The following is a 17,741-nucleotide window of genomic DNA, read 5'->3' as shown; positions in this document are numbered from 1 at the left end:
TAAGCCTGACAACCCAAGTTTGATCCCCAGGATCCACATGGTGAAAGAAGAGAACCAATTTCTGCAAGTTGTCTTCTGACCTTCACATGTGTGCCATGGCACACACATGCCTATACACAAATAAATAAATAAATAAATAGATAGATAAAAACTAATTGAAACTTGCCAGGTGTGGTTGGTTACATGCCTGTAATTCCAGCATTTGGGAGGCAGGAGGATCATGAGTTTGAGGTCATCTTGGGTGAAAAAGAGATTCTGTCCCCCTACTAAGAAAGCAAAATTAATTGAAAATAATAAATAAATAAATAAATAGATAGATAAAAACTAATTGAAACTTGCCAGGTGTGGTTGGTTACATGCCTGTAATTCCAGCATTTGGGAGGCAGGAGGATCATGAGTTTGAGGTCATCTTGGGTGAAAAAGAGATTCTGTCCCCCTACTAAGAAAGCAAAATTAATTGTGGGGAAGGTTGCACAACTATACAAATATACATATACCTATTTATTTATTTATTTATTTATTTACGTTTTGGGGGGATTCTCCCTGTAGCCCCAGCTGGCCTGGAACTCATTATGTAGTTCAGAGATCCACCTATCTCTGCCTCGGAAGTGCTAGGATTAAAGGTATGCCACCATGTTCAGCTAAAATATACTTTTAAGAACACTAAAATATACATTTTAAATAGATAAACTGCATCTCGTGTGGTATACCTCAAAAGAAATGTTACCAATAAACAAATTAGGTGACTGTGCCTGATACTCTTATGCTTGGTATTTCAGTTCTAGACTGAACCTGCAGTCACCAGCAAGGCTGAGTTTCATACCTACACTCAGGCTGGTTTCCCAAAGCCTTTTAGGCTAGAGTTTTTATCTGACTGATTTCACTGTTCACTTATTTTCTAGGCTAATCCATGTTCTAACATGTATCAAAACATGGGGCGGCTTTCCATTTAGTTTTCTTTCCTCCTCTCCTTTCACTCTTTCCCTTCTTTCTTTCTGCCCGCCATCTCTTTTCCCCTTCTTTCCTCCCATCCTCCTTCCTTCCTTTCCTTTGATGGTGGTGCTGATGGTTGAACCCAGAACTTTCTATATGCTAGGCAGGCACTCTATAACTTAGTTAAACCCCCTGGTCTGTTTGTATGTTTATTGAGAAAGGGCTTCACTATGTAGCCCAGACCGCCCTGGAACTCACTACATAGCCCAGGCTGGTCTCAAACTTGAGATCAATCTCTCTAGTGTTAGGACTGCTGGTGTGTACTACTGTGCCTGGCCTTTAAATTTTAATTTCTTTCATCAGTGTTTTGTAGGTTTCATTGTATAAAATTTGGGTCTCCTTTTAAATTTGCTCTGAAATGTGTTATTTTTTGATGAATGTGTCTTAATTTTGCTGCTAGGGTAAAAAATACATCTAATCTTTGATGTTATTTGTGTGTGTGTGTGTGTGTGTGTGTGTGTGTGTGTGTGTGTGTATGGATGTTGGTGTACATATGTGTATGTGGAGGCCACATATCAACCTCTGGTGTCATTCCTCAGGAGTCATCTAACACTGTTTTATTTGAGACAGAGTCTTTCATTGGGACCTAGAGCTCATCAATTAGGCTAGGCTGGCTGGCCAGGGAGCCCCAGGGATGCACTATCTTCAACTCTACAGTGCTGAGATTATAAGCACATACACCCACACCCAGCTTCTTTACGTGGGAGCTGAGGATCCAATTCAATTCCTCACGCTTGCATAGCAAGCACTTTTTGAGCCGTCTCCACAGCCCCTGTATACTATTCTCGTGTCCTGCAACTTTCTATTTAGTTCTAACAGCTTTTCATTTGCTTGTTTCTTTCTTGTGTGTTTCCTTCAGACAGGGTCTCACTGTTAGTCCAGGCTGACCTGAAGCTTACAACCCTCCTGTCTCAGCCTCCAGGCATGAGCTCTACCTTCTGTCTTTGCTGGTGTTCTACTTAGCTCTATCTCAAACATTTGCTTTTCTAAAGTAATTTTTTATTTGTAGTTAGGTGGGTTTTTTGTTTTGTCTCGCTAATTTTGCTATTTTGTTAAGATGAGACCAGAAATATAGAACTCCAATGACCTCCTCAGGCATGTCTGCATTTATCCCAAAATATGAAGAAAAACAGCTGCAAGCTGGAAAAAGCCTCTGTCATTAAAACCCTATGTGAGGACACTGGGAATCTAAATTGTATCTTTTCGCAGTATAATAAATATATTTGCGTGGAATTAAACTTTCCCTTCAAAGTAATATTTAACATCACTTAAAAAAAATCTGACTAAAATGCTGATAGAAAGTGAAAGGCAGGCACGAGTGGCAAGACATGACAGTAGTCCAGATGTGAACCAATGAGGGCATACACAATGGGAATGGGAAAACTCCATAGAAACCAAAAGACATAAGCCACATACTTAAGCTTTCCATTTTAAGTAAGGATATTTTCATTCTTAATCCAGATGATACCTCAACGAAGCACAGAACCTGGATTTAAGAAGGTGGTGTAGTGTGACAAGGTGGATAAAAGTGGGTAAAACTGCTTAGTACATAAGCCTGACACTCTGAGTTCAATCCCTGGAACCCACAGTAGAAGGAGAGAACCAGCTCCTGAAGGTTGTCCTCTGACCTCCACACATACTCTGTAGCATACACCTGCCCACACTCAGAATAAATAAAATAAAAATTTAAAGGTGCTCATTGAAAAGTACTAGAAAATTGGCTAGTCTTTTAACATAACAAACTTATTTTATCCCAGGGATACTCAGCCAAGTTCAGCATTGACTTTGAGAATGTGTTCTTGAAATTCAGTGTAAGACCCACTTTGAGGGCTAGGTGTGGTAGCACACACCTTTAATTCCAGCTCTAGGGAGGCAGGGACAGAGGTGGGGGAATCACTGTGAGTTCAAAGCCAGCCTGGTCTACATAGAGTTCCAGGGATACACAGCAGGATTCTGTCTTTTAAAAAAGACTCATTTTGAATATAAGATACAAAGTAAGTTATGACAGTTGGCACTTGTTTCAGAAATTGCTCATGTGGGATAAAAGAACCACATGATTACCTGATAGCCTTCTGTTTTCTTCTGACACCACTTCAACAGGGCATTCCTCTTAGAGCCTCCATATTCTCTTGCCAATGCTGATAGAGGGTCCTTCCTTTCCTCCCTAATTTGTGAAAACAAAGAACCACAAATTGAAATAATTTTCATTTAAGTACTATAAAGAGAATATAGCATTTTAAAACAGGATAAATACACATAACTAAGGACATTCTACAGCAAGACATACTTTTTTACTTGATTTTTACTTTATGGTCCCACAGACCCACAGCTGTCAAGGCTGAAGGGAGGACCACTACTCATCATCCACATGGAAGAGACAGATTCTGTATCAAGTGCATTCAGATGAGAGGATGCAGTCTACAGTGGTCAAAAGGAATGAGGGAGACAATCTGACCCTAGCGGCATCTAAAATTATTCTGCTGCCTTTTACTCAGTCTCAGCCTCCACAATCATGCTCTGGTTTATATCACTCCTTTTTTATCTTCTTGTGTTCTTAATTCTTTCATTAATTTCAAAATCACTCATTGTAAGTAGGAAGGACACGGTTATGCCAGGATTCTAAAACATAGTTTCTGCTTTATAAAGTTCAAAATCAGGAGAACAGGCAAGAGGGACAAGAGACACAATAAATGCTACAAATATCTATCATAAGCCTGGCCTGATGGTACAGGTCTGCGATCCCAGCTATTCCTAGGTTGAGGAAGGATGACTGGAAAGCTCAAGGCCTGCCTGAGCTACAGTGAAAGTTTTAGGATAGCCTGGTCAACTTAGCAAGATCCTGTCTCAAAACAATAACAAACCCTAAAAATAAAAACAAAAGGGCTAAGGATGCAGTTCAGTGGTACAGAGTACTTCCCTAGCATGTTCAAAGCTCTAGTTTCAATGCCCAGTATTGTGAACAAACAAAACAAAGAATATGTATCACTTCCATAAAATATTAAGTATGTTTGTTACTAAATGGTATACTCTGATTTTTTAAGATGAAATCTCAAAAATATGATGTCCAGGCTGGGTTCAAACTCCTGAACTCAAGTAATCCTTCAGCCTCATCTTCCTGGGTAGGACTACAAATGCATTCCACTGTGTCTAGCAAGTTATATACTTTTTTGGGGGGTCTTTTTGAGACAGGGTCTCCCTGTAGCCCCAGCTGGCCTAGAACTCGCTATGTAGACCAGGCTGGCCTCGATCTCACAAAGATCCGCCTGCCTCTGCCTCCTAAGTGCTGGGATTAAGGGCATGTCCAGTATGCAAACTGTATACTCTTACTGTCTCCAGGATATTAAATTTTTTCTGTGTACAGAAATACAACTTTTCTGCACACTCACTTATTTGATGTTATTTTTCAGAGAAGCACTGTGCCAGGCAGTGCACAAGTGCTAGACACAGATTCCCTGTCCCCTCAAGGAACTTCAGAGTTCATAACACAGACATATAATGGACATACTATACAAGCTTGGCAAGGGGGAATCGAGATGGGGAGGGCATGTAGCTCAGTGGTAAAGGGCACTTGTCTATCATGCAAGGTCCTTGCTTTGTTTTCTAGCATATCAAAACAATTTTTAATTGAAAAAAAAATCAGTGCCCCTACATAATTCATTTAAAAATGTTATATAAAGTACATAATGACATTATAAACTGCTTTGTAAACAGAGTAAGTATTCTGCCCTAAAGCAAACACAAACAAGACTCTGTAATCAACCCCGATGATGGGGCCCTATCCATTCTGCACCAAGTCTTTCCTTTCAGCGGCTTCTCTGGAGGTGGAACAGGGCACTAAGGAAGACCTACAGGAAGAGAATGTTTGCAACTACTTGGCAAGTAGCTTGCTCTGAAAGATGGGTCTACCTTCCAGTGGTTATTTTTAGAGCAAAGATTCCAGTTACACAACCACACGAACTTAATACCCCAACACATGTTCTAAAGGCAATGCTAGTATTTCTTAACACATGCATTCTGACAACAGTCACACTTCATAGTATGCTATGAAATCAAAGAGAACACATTCAGAACAGAAGCTCTTCTGAGAGGTACACTGAAATAGTATCAATTTTTATTCATTTTAGATCTAAAAACAAAATACCAATTATTTTTCAGTGTATTTAGACTGCTGTTTTCGTGCCAAGAATGGACTTCTTCTTTTGGAGCTGTTGACCAGAGAAGTCCCATAGATCCTCAAATAACACTGGCTATTCCCACTGCATTTTGTTTCCCACCAGAACTGGATGGTCAGACTCTATTGCTGAAGACACTACCTATCTGAGTTGCAGAACAAATGAGAAATCAAGCTGGTACTGACTCTGAAGCTACATCTCTGCTGGCTAGCTTTCATAGTACTAGAAGGTGCTATGCAAGTTACTAACAAAGAAAGACAATCATCAGCCTTGCCCAGCTGTGAACTCTGAGAGCTACAGTGGCAACTGGCCTGACAAAATATGCCCACTGGTGCAATAGTGGCACCAATATTATGGGGATAACCAGTCTCCTTCTACTTCACAACTGGGAGTCCATACCTGACACTGTTATCAGGGCAAGAACCTGTAGCTAGACAAATCAGTAGTAGAGTCTACTACTATCATTCTACTAAACAGGCTTAATATTAAACTGACTCACAATGATTTATTGTTATATCCACAGATAAGTTCATTCCTCAACTCCCACCAGAGAAGGTTCTTCTTGTAGCAGATAGAGATTAACACAGAGACTCACAAACTGTCAATGTGCAGAAAATAAGAGACTGCAGACCCAGACCAATGGGACACCTATATTGCACCTTCTCCTAAGGCTCAGTGATCACTGCAGAAGAGGGAGTGGAAACACTGTAAGAGCCAGAGGTGGTAGATAAATAAAAGGAAACTGTGTTGTCTGGACACCAAAGGGTAGTTAGTTGCACATATGAACCCATAGCACCCCAGTTTGGGGCTACAGGGAGGCCCTGCTCAAAATTAAGTAAATAAATTAATTAATTAAAATTTAAAAATTAAGTTCATAATTTGAGTTTGAGAGGCTTTTAAACTTTATTTTCAAACCTAAAAAGTAATACATAGCTAAATTTCAGAAACTTTCCTCTCTCTCCTTCCCTTACTTTCTTAGTGACTGTCAATAGCTGTTCCCCCCTCCCCCATCCCTATAAAAAATATATGCTGAATTTCAGGCATCTTTTCCCTATTTTTTTTTGTTTTGTTTTGTTATTTTGGGGGTCAGGGTCTCACTGCATAGTCCTGGTTGGCATGGAACTCACTACGTAGACTAGGCAAGACTCAAATTCAAAGAGATTCTCCTGCCTCTGCTTCTGCCTCATGAGCGCTGGGATTAAAGGCATGCCAAGTCTCTCTCTAAACTCTTTTTTTTTTCCTAATGTGTATGTGTGTATTGCCTGCATGCAGGTAAGTGCACCCATGTCATACAATGCCGGCGGAGGACAGAAAGAAGCTGTTGGATCCCCTGGGACTGGAGTTATGGAAAGTTGTTAGTGGCCACGTGGGTGCTAGGATTCAAACCCAGGTCTTCTGGAAGAACAGTCAGTGTTCAAAGAACAGTCAGTGTTCTTAACTGCTGAGCCATCTTTCCAGCCCTTTTTAAACTCTTAATAACAACTTAGTCTAAAGTAACTTCTGCCAAAAGTGAATTATGAATAAAACATAAATTCATTTGCAGGCATTGCTTAACAATTATTAACACAGCATCATGTCCCTTGACATCCAGTCTAAACAATCAGAGCTACCTTTGATATCTACATGTTTGCATTCCCTTGACAAAAATCTGTTGCTGAAATCATCTTTGCCTCTGAAAAATCTCCACCCAGCCCTGTATTCAGCTCTCTAACTCTGTTATCTCCCTGATCCAGACCTGACTTTGGCCTATAGTACTATAATATCCTCTTAGCTGGCTTCCACAACTTTCTTCCAGAACACCCTTTAATCATCTTCAATTTATTTACTCCACTTTTTACCTTCTCAATTTGACCTGAAAGCGGTTCTATTGCCTATTATTCAATTATGCCTTCCACTGCACCCTGAAATAGTAGGGACCTCTTCTTCTGGTCCTGTGTTTGTTTCCTGAATTGGCAACATCTCCTACCTACCACATGCCTGACCACATGCTTATTCATCTTTTTTGCAAATTCACTCAAGTTACTCACCTTCCCAACAATGCCCCTATCTCCAATACTCAAGACTCTACCCAGTTCGTCCTTTCTAGGAAGCCTCTCTAATACTCTACCAGGACACCCAGGGATCAAATTTCATAACACAGGTCAAGAACCTCTTATCTGAGATACTTGGGACTAGGAGTATTTCAGATTTCAGGGTCTCCCCTCTCCTCTCTCCTTTCCTTTCCTTCAACAGCCTCACTATGTAACCTAGGTTAGTCTCAAATTCATAATCTTCCTGCCTCCATCTCCTGAGTCCTGGGATTATGGGCATGTACTTCTACATGCAGCTTCTCTTCTCTTCCCTCCCTCCCTCCTTCCTCATTCATTTAGTCATTCTACCTTGGACTGAACCCAGGGCCTTTACAAATACTAAGCAAGTGTTCTAGCACTAACTTACAATCACTCCCCTTCCCAACCCCAGATTTTGGAACCTTTGCACTGAATCCACAAGTTGAGCATCTCTAATTCAGAAATGCAAAATCTAAAAACATTCTGACCATCATGGGATTACTCAAAAGGTCTTGTACTTTGGATTTTCAGATTAGGGATGATTAATCTATACTTTTATTCACTTAACCATTCTCTAGTTTTAAAAAAAATCACAGCCTTTTAAGGAAAGGCTCCATTGTGGAGGCTTTGTTTGTTTTTGTCTTCTTCACACAGAAAAGGAGATGAGTCAATACTTAATACAAAAAGGAAAAAAGAGTACTCAGATGGAATTAATTTGTAAGCTGATCATTCTCTCTAAAAGGCCAGGAAAAGTACAGAGGAAATGTTTTCTACCTTATTCGGCTCCGGGTGGTTGGGGTCACAGATGCTGTGGGAGAAGAGGACAGGGAGAGCTGTGGTGATGTGGTGCCCATAGCCATAAGAGAGGCTGGTGATGCGCCCTCAGATGCAGAGATGTCCCGTTTCATTTCTTCACTACTTCGTCGAGATACTGTGAGAAACAGGCATTGTGGAATGTAAACTAGTCCAGCCACTATTGAACTCAGAATGGAGGTCCGTAAAAAACTACAATTATAACTACCAGCTATACCACTCCTGGGTATTTGCCGAAGGACTCCAAGTCAACACATCACAGAAAAACTTGCACATCAATGTTTACTGCAGCATTATTCACATTAGCTAAGCTATGGAACAACAATAGAGGAATGGGACAAGAAAATGTGATATATCAACACAATGGATTTTTTTTCTAGCCATAAACAAGAATGAAGTGTCATGTGCAAGCAAATGGATGTAACTGGAAATAATCACATTACATGAATTGAGTCAGTCTCACAAGGACAAATATATGTTGTCTGTTGTTTGCAGCTCCTGATATATAGGTACATATAGCACAAAGTGCAACTCTCTAGGGAATAAAAGGAACTAATGGGGGTGGGAGAGAAGGGCAGGGGAGGAGGTCACAGAGGGATGAATATGCTCAGTGTACAGTATCTTCACATGAAAATGTCCTCATGTAACATTGTAACATGTACCATGAACTTTTTAATTAATAAAGAAAGGTTTAGGGACATCTCAGGACACTAACTTTGCATAATGGGCCTTAACACAAACAACAGAATGTATGAGCTCCAGTTGGAGGGGTTATGGGACCGTGCCAAAGGGAAGGGAGACGGGAGTATAAAGATGTTTTTATGTATGAAATTCAACTTTAAAAAAAAAAAAGAGAAAAGAAAAAAACAAAAACAAAAACAGGACAGAGCTGGGCATGATGGCTCATGTAATCTCAGCACTTGGGAGGCTGAAACGAGACGATCACTATGTATTCAAGACCAGCGTAGGCTGTAGAGTAAGGGCTTGTCTAAAAAAAAAAAAAAAAGGAAAGCTGGTATGGTGGCGCACACCTTTAATCCCACCACTTAGGAGGCAGAGGCAGGCAGATCTCCGTGAGTTCAAGGCCAGCCTGGGCTACATAGCAAGTTCTAGGACAGCTGGGGCTACAGGGAGACTCTGTCTCAAAAAGACCACAAAAAACAAAAAAAACAGAAGGAAAAACTGCCATTATGTTTGTTAAACCATTTAGTGCCTTTTATTAATACTAAAATTTGGAAGTATTTTTTTTTAAAAAAAGATTTAAACACTCTGGAAAAGGAACTAGAGACGGTTCAGTGGTTAAGAGCACCAGCTGTTCTCGGAGAGGACCTGGGTTCAGTTTCCAGCACCCACACGATGACTAACAGCCATCTAAACTCTAGTACCAGGGGACATGATGCCCTCTTCTGATCTCAGGCATTGTACAACACAGGTGCAGTCACATACATGCAGGCAAAGCATTCATACACATAAAATAAAATAACTTGGAAAGGAAATATCTTGGAAAGATGAAAAGTTATTTCTTGACTTATAGATGATTTTCATAAAGAACATACTTTATCAAATACTTTTTAAATTAATAATTTATTAATTATATATTGACAAATCCTAACTATGTATCTTTACAGGGCATAAAGTGATAAATGTTTTAAAATTTTTTGGTTTGAGTTCTTGAGATAGTTTCTTCTGAAGATTTCAAAAGAATAAATACTACCTTATAAGAGAAAAAAATAATTTCATCTTACTGATGACTAGAGAGGATTTAAATTTCATTAAAAAACATCTGTAAGTCTGGGAGTACCGATTCATTCTAGAATCCTAGTACTTTTGGGAAGCTAAGGCAAGAAGACTGCCATGAGTTTGAGGCCAGCCTGGACTCCATGGTAGGCCAGGGCCAGCCTGGCTACAGAGTGAGATCCCATTTTAAAAAATAAAATGTTAAAATCTGTGAAAAGGTTAGTAGTGGAAACATCCACTGAACCACACCCTCTCTATAAATAACTGTCTTGTCAGTTTAACAGTCACGGTATCTACCAGATACACAATAGATACTATACAAACTTCTGTTCACTTACAAACACAATACTTACAACTATTCACCCCTACTCAGCACCCACATTTAATTGTTAATTTTAGTATGAACATATCCCTTCTAACTATAGACAAAACACTGCTAAAGAGACAAAGAAAAGAAAGATGCTTCATTGTAGAGTTAGATGCAATTCTGGGTCAGGCCACATTTAAAAAACAATCAGTAGGACAGAAAATGAAAAGGTATCAAACCAACTGTTGTAGAAAAGTCTTATTTTGAAGGTCTGGTATTGTAAAATACTGCATCTTATTAAAATTACAGAAAGTTCTTAGTATTGTTAAGTGGAAGCAGCCACTTTGGCTTCTAATAAGAAAGCCAAATAAAAAGCTTTCTAGAGGGTGGCACAGAGGTCTGAACTGGGTGCTAACTACGCAGGGCTGAGCGGTAAGACTGAGGCACCAGACAAGACAAAGTCCTTGACACTGGACAATTCTCTCTTACCTGCATGAACTGATTTTAATATAATCAATGTTTCACATCAATAATTGTTTCTGACTACTAAAATGGGCTCCCTTTTACTGGGTTTTCTTTTCCCTCCATTTTCTTTGAGATAGGGTCTCACTATGTAACCCACACTGGCCTGAACTCTCTGAAATCCTCCTGCCTCAGTCTCCCCAAGCAGTGCAATTATAGACATGTTCTGCCACACTCAGCTTTGGCCAACACAGTCTGGATGGATTTAGGATAAGCACAGATAACATAATACTGCATTAGTGGAGTGGAACCCTTAAAGATCCAGAGAGGAGAGATGCTTTATCCTAATATGTGATCTTAGAATGATATACTTACATGTTTTTAGCATAATTTATTGCTATTCTTTTTAAAGTACTTTTTATGTCTTAAATCAGGAAGGTTTTTTTGTTGGCTTTTTTTGTTTGTTTGTTTTGGTTTTTGGTTTTTTTTGGTCTTTTTGAGACAGGGTCTCCCTGTAGCCCCAGCTGGCCTGGAACTCACTATGTAGACCAGGCTGGCCATGAACTCACAGAGATCCACCTGCCTCTGTCTCCCAAGTGCCAGGATTAAAGGCGTGTGCCACCAAGCCCAGCTAGTAATTTCTTTTTTTTCAGTGGGATCCTAAGACACAAGATGACAAAAATGTCTCAATATTTTACATAAATGAGAGAAAACAGACTGAGGAAGACTATGAAGAACCCTCTTTACCCCCTTTTATAAAAGCACATATAAAAAGGCTTTAGGACCTGGGTTTGGGGATAGTAATGTTAGTTGATCACAAAATGCCCCATGGACTGAGGGACCTAGCTATGATGTGAAAACTTTACTAAATAATGATCCACAGGAAACAGAAGATAGTAACTCTTCATTATGGAAAGCTGGAAAGCAAAGGGGGAGAGGAAAGAAGAAAACTACAGGTGCTTGCTTCATGCAAAGGGGGACATTAACTAAGTCATGGCAGAACTGCTGGGATTACTCCTTTCAAGAGCCAACATCTATTTAAGCCAAGCCTTCAAAGTCATCATAGGATGGCTTTATCATACTAGCAAGCTTTGCTTCCAGAAAGTTTTTGGTGGGTTTTGAAATAACTCTTCAAAGTCAGTCAATGTATACCCAACTCTCAACTTTTCATGTCCTCTATTACACTGTAGGCAACTTAAAAAATCTAGAGTTTTTTTTTTTTTTTTAAAGAAGTTTTGATCAGTCATTACCTGAGATGGTTTTGGCACTTTCCATAGCAGGGACTCTTGGGAGAGAAGCAGGTCGGCTAGTTGAAGATGTTCTTAACAGATGTTCTAAACAAAGTGGAAAGGTCACAAAAAAGAAACCTTAAGAATGCTGAGGTAGTAAAAGTACAAGAAAGGAGTGTTTTGGTCCTCTCAACCTTGAGGCTCATTCTTCCTCCTATTTCAAGTCACTTCAACAATTCCCCCCAACAACTTGCTTGATGTTCCAATATATGTTCCCTTTCTCTTACAGAGGAGTAACAAGGTACCCTTAGACTTTATCAATTTGGCTCAGATCTTAAAGAGGTAAATCTCTAACGGTTTTCTGTACTCAAGCCTGGCCTAAAGTAAGACTGGAGGATAACAAGTTGCCTCTACTGGAAATATCAATCACAGTATTATATTATCCTACAACTTCATACCTTTATAGCAAGGATGTTGTCTGCCTCCATTTCAGGTACCTGCAAACAGATTTTTCAGTACAGGCTTCCAAGTCTAGCCAGGGAGGGTCTCAGGGTAGACACTGGTAGAGGCAGATACTTCTGTTGACTTGAGCCCCTTATGGATCATGGGTGCTGGCTACATTCACCCATGACTTAATAAAATTTTAGAGTTATCAGAGGGTGACCCTTCAAAATCAAGTGTTCTATCCTTTATAAGCCTATAAAAAGTAAGAAAATGTTTTCTGACACTTGTCAATTCCTATTCCCAATGTAACATCCAACAGATGATAAGACTCATCTGGACAAACCTATACAAGGTTATAAGGAGGATAGATGCTTTGGGTCTAGCCTGCCATCACTGGACTCAACAGCAAGTCTCCTATATAACACATACCAGAGATACAAATGCCTTTTGTGTATGTATTATATTGGCAAACTGCATGCACTATTTAAGCTCACAGAGAAACTGGCTCTGGAGATGATATTTGGCTCTTCTACTTCAGACCTAAGCGTGTTTGTCTCAAAGTATCCTCCAAAACTCTAGTCCTGAGTAAGACTGAACCCCTGACTCTCTGACAGGGGAAAAAAAAGAGAACAAAACAGCCAAGCATTTGCCAAAGGGCAAACCACGTCCAACAGATGTTACCATTGTTTATCTCACAATATGAAGATGTCTATAATAAAAGCAGCTAATAAGATGCTCATTCATAGAGGTCAGAGAAAAGTCTCAGCTTAAAAATCTTCAACAGGCAACTCTAGCATCACAACTTTTATCCCCACTTTTATTTATTTAAATATATTTTTATTTTTGTTTGAGTATTTTGCCTGCATGTAAGTGTACCCATGCACACAATGCCCACAGAAGCCAGAAGAGGGTGCTGGATCCCCTGAACCCAAGGTACAGGTGTGGATGTTGGGAACAGAACCCAAATCCTCTGCAAGGGCAGCCAGTGCTCTTAACTGAGCCATCTCTCAAGTTCCCAGCATCAATTTTCACCCAGCTTCTTTAGTTCATTTCTGCTGCATGGTGAAATATCAATTTGATGACGTGTTATGTATCTGCTGCTTCTATCTGCTACTTAAACTTATTCAAAACCAAAAGCACAGCTATGGTGGATCATTCTCTAGACTGCAAAGAACACAAAAAAGATTTTTGACTATCTTATGTTTTCTATAAGGTTTGCCTAAGAACTTATAAAGCCTCATAGCTTAACAGTAAATAATACGGGTAATCACAATTTATTAAATTATCCTATGTAGTTTGGATTCCATTTTCTTTTAACATATAGTATTGCACAGCATTATCCTCCAAGACAACTGTCATCTTCATAAGACAAGCTGTACCTGCTTTCAGAAGATCATCTCAGCTGGGCTTACTGACTATTGATGTTCCTTCACAAAAGATGGGGTAAGAAGGGTCACTGGACCCTCACCTGAGTACCCAGCTATTCTTCCCAGTGAGTTGTATATAACTGTGCCCTAACTGCAGATGGTCTTGTGGTCTTGGGGAGGAGCTTGGGTATCTAGTCTGGGGAAGACTAGGGAGAGGGGGCTCTACTTCTCTACTTGTGAATCTTGGGGAAGTCTTCATACTATGTGAAGACTTTCCAGTATGGCTGCTTTCAGGTCACCCTCACTCATTAGCAGCCCCTCACTCATGCTCTGTAAGTGGGACCTTATGAGGAGGGGATAATATTGCTTAGTCTCCCCAGAAAGAAAATTCTCACAATAGATGGTAAAGTTATTTGTTAATGTTACTATGCCTCATGGCATTAAGAAGGCAGTAAGCAGAAGAAAATGTTATAAGGATGTAAAAATGGATTTGTGTATTGAAGATAGCTGAATCTTTCCAACATAGAAAAGCTAAAAGCTTATACAAGTTATAAAGGTAATTTATTTAAGGTATGTAAAAGATGAGATTTAGAAATGATATACATGGTCTAAAATTTCTAAGGTTAAAGTTTAATCAAACTTCTATTTTAATCAATGGAACTATTGATCTGCAATAATTACAGGACTGTAATTATTTGCAATAATTAGCAACAATTACAAGGACTGGCTTAAAAAACAAAAATGCATGTCTAGTCAAAGTTTATTGAAAAGCATTTGGTTTTTGCCCAAGCTTTAGCTAAACATTACATAGTAGTTAAAAGTACCAGACTGGTGAAACTGATCTAGGTGTTCAATAACCAAACGTGGAGGCCTATACTAACATGGTAAGAGGGATTAAAAGAGCAATTATTTTGTCCCTTACCCTCCAAGGTCAACTAGGTCCCAGGGGAGTGAGGGGCATCTCTCAAAATGTTACATAGTTCTGGAAATTCACCTGTCCTTTTGTTCAGCAAAATCATGGAGACCCCATTAGGTGGACTCTAACTAATGTCAAGTCTACAAAAAGTAGGGTTCACAGAGAGGAAAACTTTCCTCAATGCTTCAGTCAAGGAAGCTACAGTCAAGGAAGACCCTTGACTTAACCTCACAGGGTGGACAAGTGGTAAAAGAAAGGCTAGAGAAAGCAAAGGCTCTGCCCAAGTCCAAGTGACCTCATCCTCAACTGGCCTTGACAGTAAAAAGAAAATGGTTAATTTGGGCCCTCAATAATACTAAACACCCAACAGGAAACCAAAGACTAAAATGACTCGTATATTTTTTAATAGTCCAAGAAATAACACTTCCGAGACAAAAGGCCTAAGTCTGTATGAGATGTTACTTAACAACTATTTCTTATTAATGATTTTTGTCTTGATAAGGAAAATGCTGCCCAGATAGGACATTATAACCTTGGCTCAATTCAATACCACAATGTCTACCTGCAATCGAGAGGGACAGGCCCACTATTATTTTAACCTAAAAATTAAATAATGGCTAAATTTCTTCTCTCTCTCCCTCTCTACAAAGCCATGTGGGAGGGCCCTCACACTGTGATTCTGGCCATTCCTATTAGAAAAGTGCTTGAAAACATCCTGGGTCACCACTCTTCATTCCAGCCTTGGAGGTCAAAAATAAAAATGAGAAAAAGCCCAATGGATGGATGCTCCTGTGAGCCTACCAATAAATTCTAATGGACTTTGATTTGGATAAAAGGTTAAAAAAAACAAAAAGGAAAAATAAAAATTGTTCTAGTTTCTCCTGGTTCCCTGTCTTGGACTTGTAATGCTAATAACTCTTGCCTTTACTTCTCCCTCACACCTCTTTCCAAGCACCAATCAAGGACTTTCTTTCCTCCTTGCATTTGGCTGTTACACAAATGGAATTGCCAATGCACTTTTGTACTTTTGGGGTCTTGGAGATAGGCCCACTGGGGCAGGTATGCTGACTGCCACTTCCTCAGCTAGAGGAAGCCTAATCAGTCATCACCCCAATTCTACAACAGCAGTTCAGGTAACCTCTTCAGAGGGGTAATGAATAGGAGGTAGAAATTGGTTAATCAGTTTACAGTAAAAAGACCCCAAAGAAAATAACCAGTTTCTTGGCTAAAAGTCAGCAATATCCTTGGGCCTCTTGGCAGCCTCATCCTTGACAGAGGCCAGAGATATCAACAAGTATTTGGGGGCTCTAGTCTCTGATCTGATTCCTAAATTATTTTAGGTTTACCTCTTCAGCTCGGGAGAATCTTAAGAGTAACAGTAAAGGCCCTTTAAGAAAAAAATTCCTTCTGGTCAAGAGAACAGAATCTCCCACCAAGGTGGAGACCTAAGTTTCCTTTTGGGACAAGTTTGCTACCTGGCCAAGGGACCAACCCTAGGAAGGCAGATTTACCTTAAATCATGCTAGAGATAGATGGAACAATGAATCCTTTAATGATATAATGCAGCTTCCCTTCCCAGAATCTCTGCCTCCAAGGCCAGTAGCTTTGTAAGGCTGCCCGCTTTCCAGAAAAGTGTGACTTCTCTTTTCATCTTTATTCTAAGTATGCTTTCCCTAACATGGTAGGCTTCTCAACACTTTGGACTTCTTTCTTTCTCTAAAGCTCCCTTCCCTGCCATGTGCTACTTATCCACAATGTGGCTGACCTCCATGCCAGTATAAACCACAGGATTTTTTTCCCCCTTCTCTCCTTCATTTTCCTCCTTTGGGCTGCTGCTGAGATTTACAGTTTGTCTGCCCTGCGGTGTTTTTAAGCTCTAATGAAATTGCCCTAGAGCTTTAAACAAAATAAAAACAAGCACCATGTAAAACATTCCAGTTCAATAATGTATTTCTAGAGATGATGGTGAGACACTCTTGTGTCATTTTGTGCTGCTTACCTCTTCAAAGCAATTCAACCAAAATTAGATCTCTTATTGCATATGTTTAAGGCATGAACTAAATAAACCTTGACTTTTTGTGCTTTTAGTTAATGGGGACATCACACATACATATATCCACAGACAGGCCTGGATGGGATAATTAGAATTCAGACCAGAGAAAGAATAGCTCATTTTATTTTGGGTAATAGAAAAGGCTTAAGAAACATAATCAGGGGCTAGAGAGATGGCTCAGCCATTAAGAGCACTGACTGCCCTTGCAGAGGACCCGGGTTCGATTCCCAGCACCCACATGGCAGCTGTGAACCATCCTTAACTTCAGTTCCAGAAGAATCCGAAGCCCTCTTGTGACCTCTGCAGCATTGCATGACATAGGTACACTCACCTACACACAGGCAATACATTCATACACATAAAATAAAAATAATAAAGAAAATATATTTTTTTTAAAAAGCATCATCACATTAAGCTGGGCCCTACTAGCAAAGAAGAAAGGTTGAGAAATGTATTTCAGTCAGACAATAATTAGAACAAAGGTACAAGTTAGAAGGAAAAAAAGCCTAGTTTAGTAAAACAGGGGGTCTATGAAAAACAGGGCATTAGGGAAGTGGCTTTTTAGGGAGGAAGACACTAAGAGCCTTTATTGCCTGATAAATGAACTCTAGTCTAGGGCAACAGGGAAGCCTCATTTCTGAACATCTGGGAAGGACACAATGAGGTATTACTGGTATTATAGCTTCACCTTGGTTCTTAAACACAGCTTTCTTAGGAGTTTCTTTAGTTCCTTGAACAGTGAGGCAAGCTGGTTGTCCCTTGCTGATTCTCTCTTCCCGAACTCAAGTCTTACTAAGAACCAGGAGACAAGGAGGTGTGTGTTCTGCCTGGCCAATGTCTGATGTGTAAGGGACAAATGATTAGGGTAAAAATAAACACTTTGTATTTAATAAAGACTATTATTTATTGACCTTGCTGTCCAAGAGTGCCCACCCGATTTCTACAAAAACAATTAACAATTTAGGGCCCAGGAAAGTAGGTCAGCAATAGAACATGTCCTAGCATGCATGCGGTTCTGAGCTCAATGATCAGTACCAAAACAAGGAAAACCAAAGGAATTAACAATTTAAATGATACTTCTCTCAAAATATCACGATGTGAAAGGTAATGGCATATAACATTGTCTCTTCAGGACAGCACATCTTCCAGTCCAAATAGTATTTTTTTCTTAAAAAATATTTAATTAAATTAATTAATTTG

The 17,741-nt window shown here is 39.6% G+C and overlaps 1 protein-coding gene across 2 annotated transcripts in view; it reads right to left on the bottom strand.

The window, feature by feature from the left end:
- The window catches only part of Specc1l (sperm antigen with calponin homology and coiled-coil domains 1 like), a 159,365-nt gene that overhangs the window by 51,418 nt on the left and 90,206 nt on the right, over nucleotides 1–17,741 (bottom strand). For both annotated transcript variants that reach the window (XM_008835759.3, XM_029564799.1), the window contains 3 exons: nucleotides 11,783–11,866; nucleotides 7,988–8,144; nucleotides 3,055–3,157 (listed from right to left, as the gene is read on the bottom strand). In XM_008835759.3, coding sequence (XP_008833981.1) covers nucleotides 3,055–3,157; nucleotides 7,988–8,144; nucleotides 11,783–11,866 — 344 coding nt within the window. The remainder of the gene's footprint in view (nucleotides 1–3,054; nucleotides 3,158–7,987; nucleotides 8,145–11,782; nucleotides 11,867–17,741) is intronic.

This window comes from Nannospalax galili, unplaced genomic scaffold (genome assembly GCF_000622305.1).
Source record: "Nannospalax galili isolate Female #2095 unplaced genomic scaffold, S.galili_v1.0 scaffold658, whole genome shotgun sequence".
NCBI lineage: Eukaryota > Metazoa > Chordata > Mammalia > Rodentia > Spalacidae > Nannospalax > Nannospalax galili.
Note: the sequence above shows the minus strand (reverse complement) of the source record. Positions and strands in the feature narration are given on the sequence as shown.